Source organism: Mesoplodon bidens (genome assembly GCF_964165515.1).
Source record: "Mesoplodon bidens genome assembly, chromosome: 16".
Taxonomy (NCBI): Eukaryota; Metazoa; Chordata; class Mammalia; order Artiodactyla; family Ziphiidae; genus Mesoplodon; species Mesoplodon bidens.
Genome location: NC_138173.1, coordinates 43,289,248 through 43,314,498, shown reverse-complemented (window position 1 = coordinate 43,314,498; position 25,251 = coordinate 43,289,248). Strand labels below are relative to the sequence as shown.

The 25,251-nt window shown below is 37.6% G+C and overlaps 1 protein-coding gene and 1 pseudogene across 2 annotated transcripts in view; both read left to right on the top strand.

The window, feature by feature from the left end:
* RGS22 (regulator of G protein signaling 22) overlaps positions 1–25,251 on the top strand; it is a 160,496-nt gene that overhangs the window by 13,430 nt on the left and 121,815 nt on the right. Inside the window, exons 3-4 of the mRNA XM_081258376.1 lie at positions 1,429–1,491; positions 10,740–10,961. Of these exons, the coding sequence (XP_081114502.1) occupies positions 1,429–1,491; positions 10,740–10,961 (285 nt within the window). The remainder of the gene's footprint in view (positions 1–1,428; positions 1,492–10,739; positions 10,962–25,251) is intronic.
* On the top strand, positions 16,113–17,212 carry LOC308629966 (growth hormone-inducible transmembrane protein-like; annotated as a pseudogene). Its single transcript has one exon. The product of its transcript is annotated as a growth hormone-inducible transmembrane protein-like (transcript).

The following is a 25,251-nucleotide window of genomic DNA, read 5'->3' as shown; positions in this document are numbered from 1 at the left end:
AAATATTCAACTTTCCCATCTGTGGATTTTTGATCATGAGCCCAGTAGTGTAAAATTTGGCCACCCTTATTGTAGTACAATGCCTTTACCTAGGAAATTTACCCAGGAAATCCTAAAAATATTTATTGAATTATTTATTAGTTTTCTAAATGAAAATTAAAGTATCTCTGAAAGGTGAAATTCGAAAGATGATTAGACTTTTAGCCTCCACCAAATGTTATCTGCCTTGTTCTGCTGTATTTGACCTTCGCCAATCAGAATTTTTTTGAGCATGTATTACTAAAGTACCACTATGAGGTTAGTGTGTTTGTGAAATCCTGAGTTTTATATTGTTGTTGTTTTAATCAGCTGAGATTTTTAGTAAACTAAATCCTTAGTTGTTGTTCTAACCAGTTCAGATCTTTACTAAGTTCTTTGATATAAATCCTATAAGTGATTGTTCATAACTCTATTCTGATACTGCAATTACTTAAAGAAATTACCCTGAAAATCTGTTTTCCAAAGTAGGTGTTAATATACTATAATATCTTCCTTATACTTTCACACTATACTTCAACAAATTTTTAAAAGTTGGCCCGTATGAGAAGAAAATAATCAGCCATATGGAAATAATAGCATTGTGTTGTATTGTCAACTTTCATGTTAGATTTGTGAAACTGAAATATAATTATGAATAACAAAATAAACACACATACTATACAACAGGGTATGTGATGATGTGCTTTTGACACAATAGAAACAATTACTAATAAAATGAGGTGTTTTATTTGGAAGAGAGACTTTGTTATTGGCAGTGGCTTTCCAATTTTGCCAACTTTAAAAGTGACTGTTGGTGGATGAGATAGTTATGGAAAAAAATGTATACAATCCTTATTCTTAGAACACATGCATTGTGAAAGTTTCTTCGTGCAAAAGTTACGCAGGACCCAGATTACTAAAACTGTCTCATTCTAAGGGGGAGGCAGTGGAATATTTTCTTCACTTAGTTTATCACTTCTTTTAGGCAATTCATGAAATTCTTCATTCTGAGTTTCATCTTAACCCCAAACACTGGTTCTGTCTTTATTGACTCTGCCTTTATTTTTATGAAATAAATATTTTTAATAAGTCCATGGGAAATTTGCTGTGTGCAGTATTTTGTATTTGTTGACGTTTCTTTAAGCATCGTGCTGTATTTCTCATGTGTTCTGTTTTCCAGCTAAGTACAGTGGCAAGGCCTTTTAAGAGGCTGCTCCATTCTATTTTCTTATTTCTTCCTTCCAGAGATTGTAACACTGTGTTCCATTTATAGTGAGGGTTCACTCTTGACTGACTAAAAACGATTTGAAGATCTACATTATAATCTGTTGGTATCAGAATTAGAGAATAATATTGGCATGTTTTAAGACATTTTAGTGTAAGCATAATATTGTTTCTGTATTTTTGCAGGAAGATTCTTTGGCGACAGATGATTTCCTTGTGGACTACTTTAATGAATTCCTAAGCCTTCCAGTGAGTGTATTATTATGTTCTGTGGAATATATTATCAAAGCAAATTATTGTAAATACTGGATTATCTTGTGAGACAAATTTATCAGGGATAATATTTTTTTAAATACTAATTAAAGCATTTAGATAAAGTTTTTGCCTTTTTATGGAGTTAATCATTTGGGTTTGAATCATATTTGGGAATTATTCTTATTGAAGAAGCTGGGTCAGTTATACTACAATAAAAGTAAATAAATAAAAAAAGAAAAAAAACCCTGTAATTTTTCGAACAATCAAAAGCATTCTGTACAAAATCGGATACAGTTGTATTTGGGTATCATTTTACACTTTGAACTGAGGTGATAAGGAGAGAATATAAAAAAATTTAAGAAACTAAATTTCTTGCCTCTAGGCAATTATTGTCATCCTCTTGGACAGATATTAAAGTGGAATTTGTGTTTAAGGAAACTAGCGTTTTATATCGATAGTAAATAAGACTCGAGATGTTGGTGTAACATAGGTAGATGCCAAATAAGAGATTTTTGGTCTTAGCAGTGACCGGTAGAGTAAGTATTGAGGGATTTAGAAAAAGTGAAATGGGGCTGCATTAAAAGCACTTATACTGTTGTATAGAAATAAAGTTCATCAGGAATGTCAGATGAAAGAAAGTTAGATAAGAAATGGTTTTTATTATTGTTATAGAAACTTTTTTCATTCAAATTCTTACTAGGCAAAATTTGAAATATAAAAAGTCACAAATAATTTTAAAGGGACTGGACCCTAAAATGAGTAATCTCTTAAAGCCCAACCACTGAAAATGATTTTTGAAGGGAACATATTAGATGTATTTTTTTGTCTAGATTAGCTTTTGTGTATATGTATGTATCTATGCATGCATGTTTGTTGCGTTTCCTTTTTTCCAAAAAGAATTTGCGATTTCTCCTCCACCTGGCATGCTAGGTGTTGGAGACCATTATGGGGGTCAGGTTGAGACACCAAGCCACGCTCTCCCCTTCCAGCATCAGGCTTGAGCCACATTACAGGACACTCCTGGAGATTCTTTTGTGGTCTGACTCTTCAACTTTCGTTGTCTAATTGTATATTATAAAAAACCCAGCAGAGTCACAAAGTTGTCGGAATTTTGCTCTTCTGGATTATGTAGTCTTTCCTCTAGGCTCTGCGTTCTCCATTCTTCCTCCAAAAAAAGTACATTTTTGTGAAGTTTTAAAAAGAAAAATCTTTATATTGGGTCTAATTTCAGTTTCTCAAGATTTACATTTCATTGCTCAAGATTTATGATTATCTTGACTTTTACTTGCTTTAGAAAATAAATTCCCATGCCTAACTTTCTTTTTAAAAATATTTTTAAATTATAGAAGAAATATAACAATAGTATAGAAAATTAACTTCAAGCATAAGAAAAACTCGGCTGAAGTCCTGCCATCCAGTTAGAATAGACGTGACCTTTTTTTGTACATTTGCTTCAAGGCTTTAGTTGAATTGACTGAATGTGGTTTCTGTTGAACTCTGTCTCTGCAATAATGCTTTTCATCCCTCCCCAGCAGTTTCGCCCCTTCATATGTCCCATGCAGCCCACCTGGGCCACTTCTCTCTCTTTTCTGTCTCTCCAAATTCTTCTCCTTTTACATTCTCTGTCTCTCTCTTTCTGTCTCTCTCTGTCTCTGTTTCTCTTCCTTTCGTTCCTTTGCATTTACATTTGGTACCACACAATCTACTTATTAACTACCCATGCTTCATGCCATAAGATGGGAGGAGGAAAAATGTCACAGGTTTTCAAAAAGAATTTGGGGGCAGGGAGGAGAAGGAATAATGGATTCTAAACCAAGTTCCTAGCAAGATTCTGGAACAGATTAGTAATGAGCACTTAGCTAAGAATTAGAAGCCAGCATGGGTTTACTGAGAATTAGTGAGCCAAACTAATCTCTGTCTCTTTTTTTTTGGATAGTTATGAACTGGCACTTTAGGGAACAATAAATTTAATGTATTAGGATTTCAGTAAATAATAATAATGATAATAAATTGAACCATGTTACTTCCTGCTCAGAACTTTGTCTAGCGGCTTCTCATTACACTAAGAATAAAATCCAAAATCCTCTATGACCTGGCTCTTGCCGTCTCTTGGTCTTTATTTCCTATGCCTCTTCCCCTTGTTAATTCTTTTCCAGCCTAACTGGAAAACTTGGCCTTCTTTATGTTTCTCAAACATGAATATGCCAGAGGTACTCAGGGCCTTTCAGCCTGGAGGGCTCTTCCCTGAGATATCTGTATCACTTTCTCTCTGATTTATATCACTTCTGTTCAGGAAGCCTTCCCTCCCAACCTTGTCTAAAACAATACACCAAACACATGCTCCACTTACGCTGCTGTATTTGTCTGCGAAGCCCTATCATGATCTGTGAAATTCGTTCTGAAATATTTGAAAGAGTTCACTAATCACAACTAGAAGGGGTAGACTCTTAACAGACGACAGATTGAAATCCAAATTCCTGAATATGGACTCTTTGCAACATGGCCTCAGTAGAGCCTTTCTAGCCTTGTCTTTAGCTTCGTACTTCTTATGTCACCCTGTGCACTCTTTCCTGCTTCCCCCAATCACCCTCCCTCACCTTAACCACACGTGCTCTTCCTGTGCTCATCTCCCAGTGTAGTGGCTAGGAAAGGGGGGCAGGCAGAACTGTTTGCACTCAGCCCCTCCACTCATTACTCGTGATCTTAGACACGTTCCTTAATTACCTAAGTCTTCGATTCCTTTCTCTACCAAAACAATACAACTATCTTACAAGATTGTTATGAAACGAGGTAATGTACATTAAGTGCCTGGCACAGAAGTAGTGCTTCTCTTTCCTTTCCCTCACTGACTAGCCCATCTTGTCATCCATTCCTGAAACATGAGGCGTGGTCACTCTTTAATTGGATTGATGGATCATTGTCATTCTAGAGAATAGTCTGTCCCATGCAAATGTGTCATTGGCTTTGACGTTTAAGAATTATTTTTTATCGGAGACTTGGATGAAACATTGCAAGTGAACCAGTGTTTTTCCAGCTTAAGGTCACTCAGCTAGTAAGTGACAGGGTCCACTCAGGTCCACATGGCTCAGAAACTTGTCTTACTGCACTGTAGTGACTGTAGAAATGGCAGCAGAGGGATAAACTAATAGTTTGGATAACAGAATCTGGTCTCATTTTTGTCATGGTAGTCTGAAATGGGCTAAAACAAACAAAGCTAATGTGTTTTTAGGGTGCATTAATAGAAATGTAGTTAAGATCAAGAAAATATTAGTCTGGAGCATAGCAGGCGCTCAGTAAATGGTTTTTTGAATTGGATTGAATTGTCAGACCTCATTTGGAATATTGTGTTGCATTCTTAGTGCGGTATGTTAAGAGTTGCTCTGCCAAACCGGGCTCAATAAGACTCTGTTAATGGATGCTCTGGAAACCATGTCAGATGAGTGAGGGTTGAAAGAAAGATGAGTGGGTGTTGAACCTGGCTTGGGAATGGGTAGAAGTGTTGTAATGAAGCGCTCTTTCCAAGTAGTTGAAGCTCTGATTGAGGAAGAAGGGTTAACATATTCTGTGAAGCTAGAGGGCAGAACCAGGGCCAGCATTTATGAGGAAATTGACTTTCACTCACTAGAAGAAACGTTTAAAGATTGTTTTCTAACCATAGAATGGGCTGGCTTGTGCAGGACCAAACTCCCTGTGATTGAAGATATTCACGTATAGGTAATCATTTGGGGCAGTATTTTATAGGGGATATATGTACTGGGTGGGAGATGAGACTTTTTCAGCCAAAGAAAATTTGATTAATTTCTTCTCCTCTAAGAGTGTCTTTCTTTTTTTTTTTTTTTTTGCGGTACACGGGCCTCTCACTGCCGCGGCCTCCCCCGTTGCGGAGCACAGGCTCCGGACACGCAGGCCCAGCGGCCATGGCCCACAGGCCCAGCCGCTCCGTGGCATGTGGGATCCTCCCGGACCGGGGTACGAATCCGTGTCCCCTGCATCGGCAGGCGGACTCCCAACCACTGCGCCACCGGGGAAGCCCTAAGAGTGTCTTTCTTAATCTCAGGAGTTACACCGTAAATTTCCTGGGCCCAGGATAGGTCCCTTTCTTCTGTATCTCCCTAAACTTCTTGAGGACGATTTTATTTTTATGTCTTCCATGTAAGATCCTTGAAATAAATAAATAAACCTTCTAATCTGCCTCCACTTCTCTACCGCCTGCACCCTCCAAAAAAAAAGGCCCAACACCTAAGCCCGAGAGTGTAGACACATGTTATAACATTCTCTCTCAAAAAGAGCTCTTAAGTCATCTAGATTTCTGAGATTTCCTTCACATCTGTAGTGCAATGCCCAGGGTCCCATAACTGGATTGTGGCACAGATGGGCCTAGGAATCAGGCTTTCTGTCTCCTACACCATTTCTTTCCATGACACCATTACACCCTTGGGACACATTGTAAGATCCAGAAATTGATGGCTGGTAGCCTGCCTCCATGTTATGTTTTGATGAGGGGAATCCAGGACAGTTGCTGCTATTATAAATGATTATGGCACTTTCCAAATCCTAGCTTTCATAACTTCATTCCGTTTGTTCTGGTGCCAGGTTCACTTTCAGATATTGTTTTCATTTGGTGTCTGGGAGGGTTTTTTTCCTCCTGTCAACTCTTTATGGACAAGTGTTTGCTTATTAAGTTTTCTTCTATGCTATAGTGTGAAAACACTTTTTTTTTTCTTTTGGTTTTGCTTTGTGTGTTTTATGCTCAGTGACTGTTGTGGGATTGAGAAGATGAGCCCACATACAGATTTAGGTTGGTCCTCTGTGGGTGGTTTAGAATGTTTGTGACATTTATGGTTTGCAGAAGCTGAAGGGGTGGCCTATTCTCTACCCTCCTTGCAAGGATAGGTATGTCATGTGTTTGCCAGACCATGCTTAGCTATGTGCCTTTGGAATTTTACCATAACTTCTCTTTTTGGAATGATTCTCCACACTTTTTAAAAATCTGTAAACTATTATAATTTCTTGCAGCTTTATGAAGGAGTTATACGTTAGATTGTTGGGTAAGGGGAGAGCGAGAGAGAAAGAGAGAGAGTATGGATTTGGGGAATGGGTGGGATGAAGTGGGGATGAAGGACTTGGGGCTTCCCCTGCCAAGACTTAAATACTCAGAGACTGATTTTTAAAGGTGTTGTTGGAGCCCTGGGTAGTACTGCTTAGTTCAGCATTTGTTCCTATGGGTGTTTTGATAAGCCTTGTAGCTCAAACATAAAGCACTCAAATTACCTAATGTAACTCATTTTTGAACTAAGGATATTTTCTATGCATTTTATGTGGCACATTATTCCTTCCATCCCACTGGTGAATATGTCCAGTAAATAGTTTATGGTTAAGCATCTAAAATGACAATAAAACTTAGATTAAAAGAAGTTGTTATTGGTAACTGACTTGTTATATTCAAGTTGTCAGATGTTTCTCATTCACTGACTAAGATGCATGTTTAAAATATAGCTTTGGAGCTCAATTAGTAGAGACAGAGTTGGAGCAGAGATGAACATGTATTAAATTAACCTAGTCATTAGTTTTTAATTTAAATACTGTTCAGCTAAATAATTTGGCACCCGGTAAGTTTCAGTGGTGCTGGGCTGGCAGTTAAAGCACATCACTAATTATTCACAGGTTTTTTTTTCCTCCTCTTTTCAAAGAAATGTGGAACCAGCAATTTATTGTGGTAAAAATATTTTCATGCACTTGCTTTTTCTGTGAAAATATTTTTCGCACATGGATGACTGGTACTACAAAGTTAGCTTTCACCACCTTCAGGTCAATTCGTTTTAGAACATTTGGAAAATGATACCCTTGAAATAAGAAAATTAAGTAAGGGAAAGGGCAGTCTGTAACAGCTTGCAGAGGATTGGGTTTGAGGCTCAAACTGAAGGTTTTTCCTATCATATGATGAAAAGCTGAGTGTTCTCTAAATCAGCCTACTCAGCTTTCTGAGGGAAGGTCTTCCTCCATCCTTCATTTCTATCTCCCCCACTTTACATGTCTTTTATTGTCACATACTAAACTAATTTGAGGAATTTTGTAGATAAGCCTAGAAACGGTAATAACAAGAGGACATGACGTGTGAGAGAGATTCTTCTTTTTTTTTTAAATTAATTTATTTAGGGCTGTGTTGGGTCTTCGTTTCTGTGCGAGGGCTTTCTCCAGTTGTGGCAAGTGGGGGCCACCCTTCATCACGGTGCGCGGGCCTCTCACTATCGCGGCCTCTCTTGTTGCGGAGCACAGGCTCCAGACGCGCAGGCTCAGCAGCTGTGGCTCACGGGCCTAGCTGCTCTGCGGCATGTGGGATCTTCCCAGACCAGGGCTCAAACCCGTGTCCCCTGCATTAGCAGGTAGATTCTCAACCACTGCGCCACCAGGGAAGCCCGAGAGAGATTCTTCTTAAGCAGACAACAGAACTTCGGAGAATAAAGCCCAGGGTTCTTTCTCCTATAGACCGTAGATGGTATAGACCATAGACGGCCAGCCCTTCCATGTATGTGAACACGCATGAAAGTCAGCATGAAGTAGGAAACAGAATGTGGGCTTTGAAGTTTGCTTAACCTGGATTCTGTCTCCCCCCAGTTAAAAACTCTGCAGTGGCTCCCCATCATTCTAAAGCAATGATTCTCAAACTTGAGCATGCGTCAGAATCACCTGAGGGCTTGTTAAACACAGACTACTGGGACCCACCCTCAGAGTTTCTGATGATGGGGTGAGGCCCAAGAATCTGCATTTCTAACAGGTTCCTAGGTGATGCTGATGCTGCTGGTCCAGGGACACCCTCTGAGAATCACTGATTTGAGAGAGTAAGTTGAGAGTTATGGCATAAATAGAAAGTCCTTGGTGAACTTGTCCTCTGCCTTTCTCTCCAGGCTTCCATCATGTTATTCTCCCCTCGAATATTAAGCTTCAGCAACGTCAAACTGCTTGCAGGTCCTCAAAAGCACCCTGTTGTCTGGTGCTCCTTGTCTATTGTTGGTGCATGTATCTCGATACACTTGCTATTTCTTTTGCTGAATTCCCTTCTCTCCCTCATCTGGCTGTTGAGACTGCCTGTTTATTCTTCCAGACTCAGGTTTCTCTATACAACTTCCTTAATTTCCTAAAGATAGTTAACAAATCCTTCTGTGCCGTCACTCCAGTCTGTATGTACTTCTATTGTAGTTATTGTGGGTTAAAGTGGACTTGCCTCATACACACATTATTACTCAAAATGAATTATTCGTGCTCTGCAGAGTGAGCGAGCATGATTTAAAGAGTGAGGGTGACTGTTTACCAGTCCACAAACACACAGAGACCAGTCTGTGAACATCCTAGAGAGCGTGTGAGATGGAAGATGAGAATCTGCCACTCCCTCAGTGGCTCTTATCCCTCTTGCCTCTTAGTGTAGCCATCTTCTTATGCTGAGGGTGATTCTCGTGGTAAACATACATAGTTTTGTATAACATGAGCTTTAAACACAAGACCACCACTTTATCTGGTCCCTAAATAAAGAAGTAGTGACACATTTCAATGTCAGAGGAAAAATTGACTGTGATAAACTTCTTGAAAGATAGAACAACACGATACTAAGTGTTTTCAAGGATTTCAAGGGATAGTTTTGACTAAATATGATTTCACCTTATGTGCTGACTGTAGGACCACTTTCCCTTTTCTCACATCTCAGTTCATGTCTTGGGATGTGAGCCCTGTTGATTTTCAAAATCAGAGGCTCGTCTCTCACGCGCAGGTCTTTAAAGTTGGGATTCCTGATGTGGGGTTTGAACCCTTTGCTCCTCATGGAGAAGCTCTGGGTTACGAGTTGCCTCGCAGGGTCACTGCACCGCGGTGGGGTTTATGGCAAGGTTGTGTCCCAGCTTCTCCTACCTGTGTGATGTGGTTTGCATCTTGTTTGCCCAGTGTGTAGTCATCACTCAGCCAGCATTTTGGCTTCTTTATGAGGAGATTGTTCCATATGTAGCTGTGGACTCAGTGTGTCCACTGGAGGAGACATATTCAGGATCTTCCTAAGATGCCATCTTACTGTCGGATGAGTCTTTATTAAAAAATATATGTGTGTATATATATATATATATATATATATATATATATATATATATATATATATATATATATATATATATGTATATACCCACATATACACACACAAACACATAATAAGTATTTATACATATACACATATATTTCTAACTCCAATTTTTTAACATCCTGCCATTTATTAAATTTTAACTATAGTATATCTAGCAATCTGTTAGTAAAACTTGGAAGAATTGTTGCTCTCCCTAGCTGATCCAAGGGGAAGGGCTTAATGTCTTCCCCTTGCTGATCCAAGGGGAAGGGCTTAATGTCTTCTACTACCTGGCTAAATATATATAAATTAATCCACATGAGTATGCAGTTCTCTGAAGGAATCCTAAAATAAATTAATATTCTGAAAAAGGGACCTGATTCTGGATTTGGAGGGCAAAATGAGAAAAGACACAGCCAATCCACCACATACTTGCTATGGAGATAGAGGCCCCAAACATGTTAGTGATTTACCCAGAGTCGCAGAGCTACTTATTGGCAAGCTGGTATTCAAACTCAAGACTCCTGACTGTTGTATATTAACTGACTGACTTTAAATAAAAGTTGGCAGCATTTAGTAATTACTGAGAAAAGCTCAGAAATATTGTCTTTCACTCTCCCTCCTTTTTTTGGTCACAGTGAATGGAACGGTGTTGAAATATTCTTAAATGAAGAACACATTGTACTTAATTTTCTCCTTTTGGGCAAGGGAGACTTAGCTTTCATGCCTCCTGGGAATACAAGAGACAACAGGAGTGTTATTTCTTCTTACTTCACTCATTCTTCCCTAGGAATCCACCCCCTTCTAAGAGAATAACATTGCTTCATAGAGACCAGGTGTGTATTTCTTTCCAGTTCCAAAGAAGCACGGAGATAAGAGGTTTATGCAAAAGGAATTTCTGCCATGATATATCCTGACACTTATCTCATGGCATAAGTACATTTGGAAAAGAAGGATTCAGTGGGTTCCCTTACCTGTAGTCAAGAGATTTCTAAGCTTCTAAAAGGAAAGAGGTAATGATTAAGAATACAAAACTTTGTGTAAGTATATATGCATACATGTAAGTATCAGGTCTTCTTGGAGACAGTGAGTTTCTGGTTTTTAAAATTGTGAGACGTATTTCCACTATTTTATTTTGCAGACCTTTTCAGAGGCAATTAGATTTAATGTGGACTATGGAGTTTTTGAAGTAGTTAACAATGCTCCACAACTTCTGGAAAAGCAACTGAAAAAAACTCTCTTAAACCAGCAACCTCGAAATCCCATCTATGATGTTGTAAGAAAAGGAAAGAGTGGTGTTAAACCTGTTCAAGTGAATGCCCCTTATGAAGATGAGGCCATTAATGTCAACTACAATATCATGGTAAGAAAGTGTATTTGAGTTTATATCTTGCTAGGTAGATAAAGCATTAAGTGAGATTAACATCAGGTTCCTTGGGCTTCCCTTTCTGAAATGTAACTGTATCTATTAAATTTTATTGTACTTGCACAAAGTATTTGTTAGTTACTGTATCATCTTATTCATATCAAATGGCCAGTTTAGTCGAGCAGTTTGTTGATATTTGATTATCAGTATGAGCAGATTCATGTAATTTACTTTGAATATTTAGAAAATAAGTTTAATTTGGGGCACTATAAATATATGTATGCTTTACAGTTTAGATGCATTCTAGAAAGTGTGGGTATACAGGCATGCCTTGGAGATATTGCATGTTTGGCTCCAGACCACCACAACAAAGTGAATATCATGATAAAGCAAGTCATACAATTATTTTGGTTTCCCAGTGCATATAAAAATTATGTTTACACTACACTGTAGTCTATTAAGTGTACCATGGCATTGTGTCTTAAAAAACAATGTACATACCTTAATTTAAAAAATACTTTACCGCTAAAAAACACTAACCATCATCTGAGCCTTCAGCAAGTCATAGTAGTAACATCAAAGATAACTGATCACAGATCACCATAACAAATGTAATAATAATGAAAATGTTTGAAATATTGCAAGAATTACCAAAATGTGACACAGAAACATGAAGTGAGCAAATACTGTGGGAAAAATGGTGCTGATAGACTCGCCTGCCACAGGGATGCCACTAACCTTCCGTTTGTAAAAAACGAAGTATCCGTGAGGCACAATAAAGCAAAGCACAAAAAAACAAGTTATGCCTGTGCAGTGAATTTATTTCATTTGAGTTCTATCCTATCAAGCATTTGGGAATTGAGATTTCTGTCTTTTAATTATTATATTAGTTTCAGGTGTACAACACAGTGATTTGATATTTTTATACATTGTGAAATGAAAACCACAGTAAGTCTAGTTACCATCTGTCACTATACAAAGTTATTACAATATTATTAAGTATGTTCCCTATGCTATACTTTGCATCCCTGAGATTTATTTTATAATTGGAAGTTTGTACCGCTTAATTCCCTTTACTTATTTTGCCCATTCCCCCGCCCCCAGAGGTGGAATTGTTGGATCATATGGTAGTTCTAGTTTTAATTCTTTGAGGAAACTCCATCCTATTTTCCATAGTGGTTGCACCAATTTACAGTGCGTGAGAGTTCCTTTTACTCCACATCCTCGCCAACACTTTATTTGTTGTCTTTTTTGATAATAGCCGTTCTGACAGGTGTGAGGTGGTATCTCATTGTGGTTTTGATTTGCATTTCCTATCCAGTTAGTGATCTTGAGCATCTTTTCATGTGCCTGTTGGACATCTGTATGTGCCTGTATGTCTTCTCTGGAAAAATGTCTGTTAAGGTCCTTAGCCAATTTTTTAAATTGGATTGTTTTTTTTGTTGTTGAGTTGTATGAGTTCTTCATATAATTTGGATATTAATCCCTTATCAGATGTATCATTTGCAGATATCTTCTCTCATTCAGTAAGTGGCCTTTTTGCTTTGTTGATGGTTTCTTTTGCTGTGCAAAACTTTTTAGTTTGATGTAGTCCCATTTGTTTACTTTTGCTTTTGCTGCTGTTGCCTGAGGTGACAGATCCAAAAAAAAAAAAAATATTGCTAAGACCAGTTTCAGAGAGCATATTGCCTATGTTTTCTTTTAGGAGTTTTATGCTTTTGGGTCTTACATTTAAGTCCTTGATCCATTTTGAGTTTATTTTTGTATATGGTGTAAGAAAGTGGTCTAGTTTTATTCTTTTGCATAGTTGTCCAGTTTTCTCAACACCATTTATTGAAGAGACTGTCTTTTCCCCATGGTATAGTCTTGCCTCCTTTGTCATGGATTAATTGACCACATAAGTATGGGTTTATTCCTGGGCTCCCTATTCCGTTCCATTGATCTATATGTTTGTTCTTGTGACAATGCCATCCTGTTTTGATTACTGTAGCTTTGTAGTATAGTTTGAAATCAGGGAACATAATACCTCCTGCTTTGTTCTTTTTTTTAAATTAATTTATTTTATTATTTTATTTTATTTATTTTTTCTGGCTGCATTGGGTCTTCATTGCTGCGCACAGGTTTTTCTCTGGTTGCGGCGAGTGGGGGCTACTCTTCATTGTGGTTCACGGGCTTCTCATTCTGGTGGCTTCTCTTGTTGCGGAGCATGGGCTCTAGGCACGCGACCTTCAGTAGTTGTGGCTCGCGGGCTCTAGAGCACAGGCTCAGTAGCTGTGGCACACAGGCTTAGTTGCTCCGTGGCATGCGGGATCTTCCCGGACCAGGGATCGAACCTGTGTCCCCTGCACTGACAGGCGGATTCTCAACCACTGCACCACCAGGGAAGCCCTGTTCTTCTTTCTTAAGATTGCTTTGGATATTTGGGATCTTTTGTGGTTTCATACAAATTATAGGATTATTCTAGTTCTGGGGAAAATGCCATGGGTGTTTTGCTAGGGATTACTCTGAATCTATAGAATGCTTTGGGTAGTATGTACATGTTAACAATATTAATTCTTCCCATCCACAGGCATGGTATATCTTTCCATTTATTTGTTCATCTTTAATTTCTTTCATCAATATCTTATAGTTTTCAGAGTACAGGTCTTTCACCTGCTTAGTTAAATTTATTCCTATGTATTTTATTCTTTTTGATGCAGTTGTAAATGTGATTGTTTTCTTAATTTTTTCTTTCTGGTAGTTCATTATTAGAGTATAGAAATGCAACATATTTCTGTATATTAATTTTGTACCCTGCAACTTTAATGAATTTATTTGTTCTAATAATTTTTGGCAGAGTCTTTAGGGTATTCTATATATAGTATCATGTCATCTGCAAATAGTGACCATTTTACATCTTTTTTTCCAGTTTGGATGTCTTTTATTTCTTTTTCTTATCTGGTTGCTGTTGCTAGGAGTTCCAATATTATGTTGAATAAAAGTGGCAAGCGTGGGTATCCTTGCCTTGTTCCTGATTTTAGAGGAAGAATTTTCACCATTGAGTATGATGTTAGCTGTGGGTTTGTCACATGGCCTTTATTATGTTAAGGTATGTTCCCTCTGTGCCCACTTTTTTGAGAGTTTTTTTTTCATCATAAATGGATGTTGAATTTTGTCAAATGCTTTTTCTGCATCTATTGAGATGATCATATGATTTTTATTCATTTGTTAATATGGTATATCACATTGATTTGTTGATATTGAACCATCCTTGCATCCCTGGGATAAATCCCAGTTGATCTGATTTATGATTCTTTTATTTATTTATTTATTTATTTATTTATTTATTTATTTATTTATTTATTTATTTATTTATTTATTTATTTATTTATTTATTTATTTATTTATGGCTGTGTTGGGTCTTCGTTTCTGTGTGAGGGCTTTCTCTGGTTGCGGCGAGTGGGGGCCACTCTTCATCGTGGTGCGCAGGCCTCTCACTATCGTGGCCTCTCTTGTTGCGGAGCACAGGCTCCAGTCGCGCAGGCTCAGTAATTGTGGCTCACGGGCCTAGTTGCTCCGTGGCATGTGGGATCTTCCCAGACCAGGGCGCGAACCCGCGTCCCCTTCATTGGCAGGCAGACTCCCAACCACTGCGCCACCAGGGAAGCCCCTATGATTCTTTTAATGTGTTATTGAATTCACCCTCTGTGTTTTATTGGGGATTTTTGCATCTTTGTTCATCAGGTATATTGGCCTGTAATTTTCTTTTTCTTTTCTTTTTTTTTTTTTTGTAGTGTCGTTGATTTTGGTATCAGGGTAATGCTGGCCTTGTTGGATGAGTTTGGAAGTGTTCCTTCCTCTTCAATTTTTTGGAATAGTTTGAGAAGGATAGGTGTTAACTCTTTTTAAAATGTTTGGTAGAATTCCCCTGTGAAGGCTTCTGGTCTTTGACTTCTGTTTGTTGGGAGGTGTTTTTTTAAAAATTATTACTAATTCAATTTTATTATTGGCAATTTGTCTATTAAGATTTTCTATTTCTTCATGATTGAGTCTTAGAAGATTGTATATTTTTAGGAATTTATCCATCTCTTCTAGGTTGTCCAGTTTATTGACAAATAATTGTTTGTACTAGTCTCTTATGATGCTTTGTATTTCTGTGATATTTCTTGTAACTTCCCTTTCATTTCTGATTTTATTTACTTGGGATCTCTCTTATTTCTTGATGAGTCTGGGTAAAGGTTTATCAATTTTGTTTATCTTTTCAAAGAACTAGCTTTTCATTGATCTTTTTTTTAAAGTCTCTACTTCATGTATTCCTGCTCTGATATTTATTATTTTCTTCCTTGTACTAACTTTGGACTTCATTTTTCTTCTTTTTCTAGTTCCTTTAGCTGTAAAGATACATTGCTTATTTGAGACTTTTCTTATTTCTTGAGGAAGGCCTGTATCACCATGAACTTCCCTCTTAGAACTGCTTTTGCTATGTCCCATAGACTTTGGAAAGTTGTGTTTTCATTTTCATTTGTTTCAAGGTATTTTTTATTTCCTCTTTGATGTCTTCACTGATCCACTGGTGGTTTAGTAGCATGTTATTTGGCCTTTCCATGTTTGTGTCTTTTCCAGTTTTCTTCTTGTACTTGATGTCTAGTTTCATACCATTGTGGTCAGAAAAGATGATTGATATGATTTCAGTCTTCTTAAATTTATTGAGACTTGTTTTGTGGCCTAACATGTGAGCTATCCTGAGTAATGTTCCATGTGTACTTGAAAAAAAATGTGTATTATGAAATTTTGGGGTGGAATGTTCTGTATCTGTCTATTAGGTGTATCAGGTCTGCTGTGTCATTTAAAGCCAATGTTTTCTTACTGATTTTCTGTCTGGATGATCTGTCTGTTGACGTATGTTAGGCACTAAATTCCTCTACTATTATTGTGTTACTGTCTATTTCTCCTTTTGTGTATGTTAATATTTGCTTTATATACTTAGATGCTTCTATGTCGGTGCTTAAATATTTATGAATGTTATATCCTTTTCTTGGATTGACCTTTTTATAATTATGTAATGCCTTCCTTTGTCTTTTGTTGCAGTGTTTGTTTTAGAGTCTATTTTAGGCACGTGCAGTCAGTAAGAGGTGGGTGGAGGATGCGGGAGATGTGCATGGCTGTGTTTCGCCGGCCCAGAAGGGGAACTGCATGCTTGAGGTGACCAGGGGCTGAGCATTTCAGATCTGCTTGGTAAACCTGGTGCACCACCATGCTGGCCACAAGACTTGTGTCTCCAGACACTACCTTCCAGGGTTTTCCACCAAGGTTTCACCAAGGCCTCCCCTGTTGTGAAGAATTCCATCACAAAGAATCAGTGGCTCTTAACACCCAGCAGGGAATATGCCACCAAGACAAGAATTAGAATTCAGCATGGGAAAACTAGCCAAGAACTCAAGGAGACAGCTTTGGAACAATCATTGCAAAAAATATTTTAGATTGATCAGATGGCAAGATGGTTTATTGCTGCAGTTGGTCTTGGAGCTTTGTGCTACTATGGCTTGGGAGTGCCAATGTCTAATGAGATTGGAGCTATTGAAAAAGCTATAATTTGGCCTCAGTATGTGAAGGATAGAATTCATTCCACCTATATGTATTTAGCTGGAAGTATTGGCATAACAGCTTTGTCTGCCCTGGCTGTGAGCAGAACTTCTGCTCTCATGAACTTCATGATGAGAGGCTGTTGGGTGACAACTGGTGCAACCTTTGCATGCATGATTGAAGCTGGAATGCTGGTAAGGAGCCCAGGCCCAAAGCATCTTGCTTGGTTACTACATTCTAGTGTGATGGGTGCAGTGGTAGCTCTTCTTATGATATTAGGGGGGCCTCTTCTTGTCAGAGCTGTATGGTACATGGCTGGCATTGTGGGAGGCCTCTCCACCATGGCCATGTGTGTGCCCAGTGAGAAGTTTTTGAACATGGGAGCACCCCTGGGTGTAGGCCTGGGTGTCGTCTTTGTGTCCTCACTAGGATCTGTGTTTCTTCCACCTACCACTGTGGCTGGTGCCACTCTGTACTCAGTGGCAATTTATGGTGGATTAGTTCTTTTCAGCACATTTCTCCTGTATGATACACAGAAAGTAATCAAGCATGCAGAAGTAGTACCAGTGTATGGAGTTAAAAAATATGATCCTATCAGTTTGATGTTGGGAATCTACATGGACATTTTAAATATATTTATGCAAGTTGCCAGTATTCTAGCAACTGGAGGCAACAGAAAGAAGTGAAGTGACTCAGCTTCTGACTTCCTTAATACATCAGATATCTGGCTTGTCTAATAGGGGCAGATATTCTTTAAATAGTTTGTACAAGCAGCTTTCATGGAAGTTTAGAAGATAAGAACTTGTCAACATGTTTCAAGTGTTCCAGTAATGTGATACTTCAGGTCTGCTTTTTCTCCTGGAGAATAAATTCAGTAGTTCTCTTCCAAATAGCACACACATTTTCAATTCTCATGTTTGAGTAATTCTAAAATGTTCTAATGAATGTGAAAACCAAGTTTTGTGTTGCAGGAATTTAAGTATTTTATCTATTATTAAATTTATTTGGTTAAGTGAAATTTAGCAAACTTGTGTACCTACATTTTTCATTTGGAATGTGGAATATTAACAAGTAATGTCATAAGCGATATAGGGGTTTGGTAGAGGGACCAGAGAGAAGTAAAGGGACACCTGCAGTCTTTCTTTGAATACTTAGAACTTAACAGTCATGTAATTGTGGTGAGCCAGTGAAGGGGTCTGGATGTTTGGAAACAAGTCATGGCTGTACATCTGCTGAACTTGTCAGAAGTGTTGAGCAGAAAACAAAGGCATAGGTGATTCTCCAGTCTCTCCTTACAGTATAGATGTGATCCTTTTGAACCCACCTCCTAGAGAAATGGAAATAAAAACAAAAATAAACAAATGGGACCTAATGAAACTTAAAAGCTTTTGCACAGCAAAGGAAACCATAAACAAGACCAAAAGACAACCCTCAGAATGGGAGAAAATATTTGCAAATGAAGCGACTGACAAAGGATTAATCCCCGAAATTTATAAGCAGCTCAATAACAAAAAACCAAACAACCCAATCCAAAAATGGGCAGAAGACCTAAATAGACATTTCTCCAAAGAAGATATACAGACTGCCAACAAACACATGAAAGAATGCTCAACATCATTAATCATTAGAGAAATGCAAATCAAAACTACAGTGAGATATCATCTCACACCAGTCAGAATGGCCATCATCAAAAAATCTACAAACAATAAATGCTGGAGAGGGTGTGGAGAAAAGGGAACACTCTTGCACTGCTGGTGGGAATGTGAATTGGTACAGCCACTATGGAGAACAGTATGGAGGTTCCTTCAAAAACTACAAATAGAACTACCATATGACCCAACAATCCCACTACTGGGCATATACCCTGAGAAAACCAGAATTCAAAGAGTCATGTACCAAAATGTTCATTGCAGCTCTATTTACAATAGCCCGAAATGGAAACAACCTAAGTGTCCATCATCGGATGAATGGATAAAGAAGATGTGGCATATATATACAATGGAATATTACTCAGCCATAAAAAGAAACGAAATTGAGCTATTTGTAATGAGGTGGATAGACCTAGAGTCTGTCATACAGAGTGAAGTAAGTCAGAAGGAGAAAGACAAATACCGTATGCTAACACATATGTATGGAATTTAAGAAAAAAATGTCATGAAGAACCTAGGGGTAAAACAGGAATAAAGACACAGACCTACTAGAGAATGGACTTGAGGATATGGGGAGGGGGAAGGGTAAGCTGTGACAAAGCAAGAGAGAGACACGGACATATATACACTACCAAACGTAAGGTGGATAGCTAGTGGGAAGCAGCCACATAGCACAGGGAGATCATATCGGTACTTTGTGACCGCCTGGAGGGGTGGGATAGGGAGGGTGGGGAGGAGGGAGACATAAGAGGGAAGGGATATGGCAACAGATGTATATGTATAACTGATTCACTTTGTTATAAAGCAGAAACTAACACACCATTGTGAAGCAATTATACTCAAAGTAAAAAAAAAAAACTTTTATGGTCTAAAGAAAGTGAAAAGACAACCCACAGAATGGGAGAAAATATTTGCCAATCATATATCTGATAAGGACTGTGTATCTAGGCTGTGTAAAGAGCTCTTATAACTCAACAATAAAAGGACTACCCAATTTAAAAATGGTCAAAGGATCTGAATAGATATTTCTCCAAAGAAGATGTAAAAATGACCAATACACATATGAAAAGATGCTTAACATCTTTAGTCATAAGAGAAGTGCATTCAAAATTGGGAGGTGAGGTGGAGGAGTTGGAATGAATGGAGAGTGATTGCTAATGGGTATGCGTTTTTTGGAGAGGGTGATGAAAATGTTCTAAATTTGTGGTGATGGTTTCTGAATATACTAAAATCATTGGCTTATACTTTAAATGGATGAGTTGTGTGAAACGTAAGCTATATTTCAAAGCTGTTATTTAAAAAAAGTGTTCGCACATACACACATCACACTGAACTTTTTCTACTCACCTATTATGATGTACAAAATAAACAACAAACAAATATTGACAATACAAAATGCTAGCCAGGATGTAGAGCATCTAGAACTCTTAAATGTTAATGCAAATTACATTTGGGAAAACAGTTTGGCAGTTCTTCCTAAGTTAAACACATACCATACTACCTATCTGTCTTATTCCTATATATTAACCCAAGAGAAATAGACAGTTATGTTCACATAAAAACCTGTATGTGAATGTCTCTAGTTGTTTTATTATAATCACCAAAAGCTAGAAACAACCCAAATTTCCTTACTGGGAATGGATAAATAAAATGTGGTTCATCAGTACAGTGGAGTACTACTCAGCAATGAAGAGGAATGGACTAGTGATCCATGGAAGAACATAGATAAGTCTCACATGCATTATGCTAAATGAAAGAAGCCAGAGTCAAAGGCTACATACTATATTGATTCCATTTATATGACATTCTGGGAGAGGCAAAACTATATAGAGAACCTGTCAGTGGTTGCCAGGGCCTGGGGTTAGAGGGGGTCATTGACTGCAAAGTGTCATGAGGAAGTTTGGAGCTGTTGGAACTATTCTACATCTTGATTGTAGTCATGGTTACATGACTGTATGTAATTGTCAAAACTTGTAGCACTGTGTACTAAAAAGGATGGATTTTACACTATGTAATTTATACTTCAATAAATGACTAGACAGAAAATCTAGTCCATTGGCAGATAGCCATGCTTTATTTAGTTGCTCGTACATCTAAATATAATTTTTATTAATCTAATCCTGGTGACAGTTTAAAGAGCTTGTGTATGGCTAATTGGAAGTAGTTCTAGAATGATTTACCGACAGCCAGTTTCCCCTAACCTTTTGATTATCTGTTTTTCTTTTTTTTTTTTTTTTTTTTTGCGGTACGTGGGCTTCTCACTGTTGTGGCCTCTCCCGCTGCGGAGCACAGGCTCCGGACGCACAGGCTAAGCGGCCATGGCTCACGAGCCCAGCTGCTCTGCGGCATGTGGGATCCCCCCAGACCAGGGCACGAACCCGCGTCCCCCGCATCAGCAGGCGGACCCTCAACCACTGCGCCACCAGGGAAGCCCCTGTTTTTCTTTATTAATATTTTTTTTTAGTTTTAAGGATTAAATAATTTTATTTTAGGTAAATTATTTTTGTGTTTCTTATAGTATTTATTAATTTATCCTTCTATGGTTGGCAGGGTTGTTTTTTATCTTTTTGGTCTTTATATTTTAGTTACTTAAAAACACCTTGAAAGGATTTTTTAGCAGTTTGATTAAAGACTTTTCTTCAATTTTGATTTTATTTTTTTATACTTTTCACTTAATTTTTAGATCAAATAGATGCAAAACATACAAAAAGGAAAGAGTTATAGGTGAACTGTTCATTTGGTAAATATTATGCAAACTGATTTTGTATGAACTGACTAGTTCCACGGCCTTGTAGAATTCTTCAAGTGTTTATGTCGATTTTTATGTGCGGTCTGGTGTCTCTCTGTGATACATTGAATACATTGCTCATGAGAATTCAGGACTCCTGTGTGGTTGGTTGTCAGTGTGTAGCATATGTGGAATCCTTCTTATTCAAGATCCAAATGTCCTTCAGATCTCACTGATAAGCAGTGAGACAGTCAACAAGATGCTAGTGTTCAGGTGCTGGCTGTTTCCAAAGTTTCTTCTATTCTTTCAGTACCCAGAAGATAGTCTTCAGTGAAGGCAAGTGGGTGTTTTTGGCTAAACAGGAGGAAACCATTGTTTGCTCAGTTTTCCAGTCCTGGGGAGCCTAATGACTTGGTGCCACGTGTCAACATTGCTGAGCACAGGTGCACCCCCAAGAACATTAGCTTCTCAGATGGTGGCAGCACTGCTGTGTGAGCCTGCGATTTCCTCAAAGGAGATAGCAGTGGTCTGCGTTGACTCTGACATTAATATCACAGCAAAATTTTTGCTTTAGTAGACAGTCAATGGAAGCCACATAGTGCAGACACATTTGCCTCACTGAAATGTGTACTTTATTGGTTGTTTTACCTATTATTAGCATTTGTTTAGTGTCCAAGGTACTGGCATTGATTAGAATTCTGGAAAAAGTGAATATAAGACAAAATAGAAACAATAGTGTATAAATGTCTTAGGATGAATAGCAACTTAGTAACTCTTCTGTAAATTCATGTGGCCCTCACAACCTCAAGATAAAATCTAAACTCCATAATGTTATTTAAAAGACTACTCATAATCAGGGCCCTGCCTACTTCTCCAGCCTTCCTCCCTCCATCTCTCAAATCTTACCCTGTGATCTGTTAAACTAAACTTATCTTTATTTCTTTCCTGCTTCCCTCTTCAACCTAGCTAATCATGCTTCCAGTCAATTATAATTTTTAAAAAATTTTATTGGAGTATAGTTGATTAACAATGTTGTGTTAGTTTCAGGTGTACAGCAAAGTGATTCAGTTATACATATACAAGTATTCTTTTTCAAATTCTTTTCTCATATAGGTCATTACAGAGTATTGAGTAGAGTTCCCTGTGCTATACAGTAGGTCCTTATTAGTCATCTATTTTATATATAATAGTAGTGTGTATATGTCAATCCCAATCTCTCAGTTTATCCTTTCCCCCATAACCATAAAACTGTTTCTACATCTATGACTCTATTTCTGTTTTTTAAATAAGTTCATTTGTACCATTTTTTTAGATTCCACATATAAGTGATATCATATGATATTTGTCCTTCTCTGTCTGACTGTCATATGACAATCTCTAGGTCCATACATGTGGCTGCAAATGGCATTGTTTCATTCTTTTTTAATGGCTGAGTAATATTCCATTGCATATATGTACCACATCTTCTTTATCTCTTCTTCAGCCAATGGACATTTAGGTTGCTTCCAGTCCTGGATATTGTAAATAATGCTGCAGTGAACATTGGGATGCATGTATCTTTTTGAATTATGGTCTTCTCAGGGTTTATGCCCAGGAGTGGGATTGCTGGATGGCATGGTAGCTCTATTTTTAGTTTGTTAAGGAAACTCCATACTGTTCTCCATAGTGACGGTACCAATTTGCATTCCCACCAACAGTGTAGAAGGGTTCCCTTTTCTCCACACCCTCCCCAGCATTTACTGTTTGTAGATGTTTTGTTGATGGCTATTCTGACCAGTGTGAGGTGATACCTCACTGTAGTTTTGATTTGCATTTCTCTGATAATTAGTGATGTTCAGCATCTTTTCATGTGCCTTTTTGGCCATCTGTATATCTTCTTTGGAGAAATTTCTGTTTAGATGTCCTCCCCATTTTTTGACTGGGATGTTTGTTTTTTGTTATTGAGCTGCATGAGCTGTTTGTATATTTTGGAGGTTAATGCCGTGTTGGTCACTTAGGTTTGCAAATATTTTCTCCCACTCTGTTGGTTGTCTTTTTGTCTCATTTATGGTTTTCTTTGCTGTGCAAATGCTTTTAAGTTTTATTACATCCATTTGTTTATTTTGGTTTTTATTTTCATTACTCTAGAAGGTGGATCCAAAAAGATATTTCTGCAATTTATGTCAGAGAGTGTTCTATGTTTTCCTCTAAGAGTTTTATAGTATCGGCCTTACATTTAGGTCTTTAATCCATTTTGAGTTTATTTTTGTGTATGGTGTTAGGGAGTGTTCTAATTTCATCCTTTTACATGTGGCTGTCCAGTTTTCCCAGCACCACTTATTGAAGAACTGTCTTTTCTCCTTTGTGTATTCTTGCCTCCTTTGTCATAGATTAGTTGGCCATAGGTGTATGGGTTTATCTATGGACTTTCTATCCTGTTCCATTGATCTATATTTCAGTTTTTGTGCCAGTACCATACTGTTTTGATTACTGTAGCTTTATAGTATAGTCTGAAGTCAGGGAGCTTGATTTCTCCAGCTCCTTTTTTCTTTCTCAAGATTGCTGTGGCTCTTTGGGGTCTTTCGTGTTTCCATACAAATTTAAAAATTTTTTGTTCTAGTTCTGTGAAAAATGCCATTGGTAGTTTCATAGGGATTGCATTGAATATGTAGATTGCTTTGGGTAGTATAGTCATTTTGATAATATTGATTCTTCCAATCCAAGAAAATGGTATATCTCTCCATCTGTTTGTGTCATCTTTGATTTCTTTCATCAGTGTCTTATAGTCTTCTGAGTCTTTTACCTCCTTAGGTAGGTTTATTCCTAGGTATTTTATTCTTTTTGTTGCAGTGGTGAACGGGGGATTGTTTGCTTAATTTCTCTTTCTGATCTTTCATTGTAAGTTGACAGGAACGCAAGAGATTTCTGCACATTAATTTTGTAACCTGAAACTTTACCAAATTCATTGATGAGCTCTAGTTGTTTTCTGGTAGCATCTTTAGGATTTTCTATGTATAGCATCATGTCATCTGCAAACAGTGATGGTTTTACTTCTTTTTGAATTTAGATTCCTTTAATTTCTTATTCTTCTCTGATTGCCATGGCCAGGACTTCCAAAACTATGTTGAGTAAAAGTGGTGAGAGTGGACATCCTTGTCTTGTTCCTGATCTTAGAGGAGATGGTTTCAGTTTTTCACCATTGAGAATGATGTTTGCTGTGGGTTTGTTATATATGGCCCTTATTATGTTGAGGTAGGTTCTCTCTATGCCCACTTTCTGGAGAGTTTTTGTCATAAATGGGTGTTGAATTTTGTCAAAAGCTTTTTCTGAATCTATTGAGATGCTCATATGGTTTTTATTCTTCAGTTTGTTAATGTGGTATATCACATTGATTGATTTGTGTATATTGGAGAATCCTTGCATCCCTGGGATAAATTCCACTTGATCATGGTGTATGATCCTTTTAATGTGTTGTTGGATTCTGTTTGCTAGTATTTTGTTGAGGATTTTTGTGTCAATGTTCATCAGTGATATTGGCCTGTAATCTTCTCTTATTGTTGTATCTTTGTCTGGTTTTGGTATCAGGGTGATGGTGGCCTCATGGATGACCTTGGGAGTGTTCCCTCATCTGCAGTTTTTTGGAAGAGTTTCAGAAGGATAGGTGTTAACTCTTCTCTAAATGTTTGATAGAATTCCCCTGTGAAGACATCTAGTTCTGGACCTCTGTGTGTTGGAAGTTTTTAAATTACAGTTTCAATTTCAGTACTTGCGATTGGTCTGTTCATATTTTCTATTTCCTCCTGGTTCAGTCTTGGAGGGTTGTACCTTTCTAAGAATTTGTCCATTTCCTCTAGGCTGTCCATTTTATTGGCATATAGTTGCTTGTAGTAGACTCTTATGATCCTTTGTATTTCCGTGATGTCAGTTATAACTTCTCCTTGTTCATTTCTAATTTTATTGATTTGAGCCATCTTCCTTTTTTTTTTTTTGATGAGTTTGGCTAAAGGTTTATCAATTTGTTTATCTTTTCAAAGAACCAGCTTGTAGTTTCATTGATCTTATCTATTGTTTTCTTTGTCTCTATTTCATTTATTTCTGCTCTGATCTTTATGATTTCTTTCCTTCTGCTAACTTTGGGTTTTATTTGTTCTCTTTCTCTAGTTGCTTTAGGTGTAAGGTTAGACCTTTTTTTTTTTTTTGAGGTTTTCCTTGTTTCTTGAGGTAGGCTTGTATAGCTATACACTGCCCTCTTAGAACTGCTTTTGCTGCATCCCATAGGTTTTGGATCATTGTGTTTTCATTGTCATTTGTCTCTAGGTATTTTTTATTTCTTTGGTGTCCATTGGTTGTTTAATAACATATTATTTAG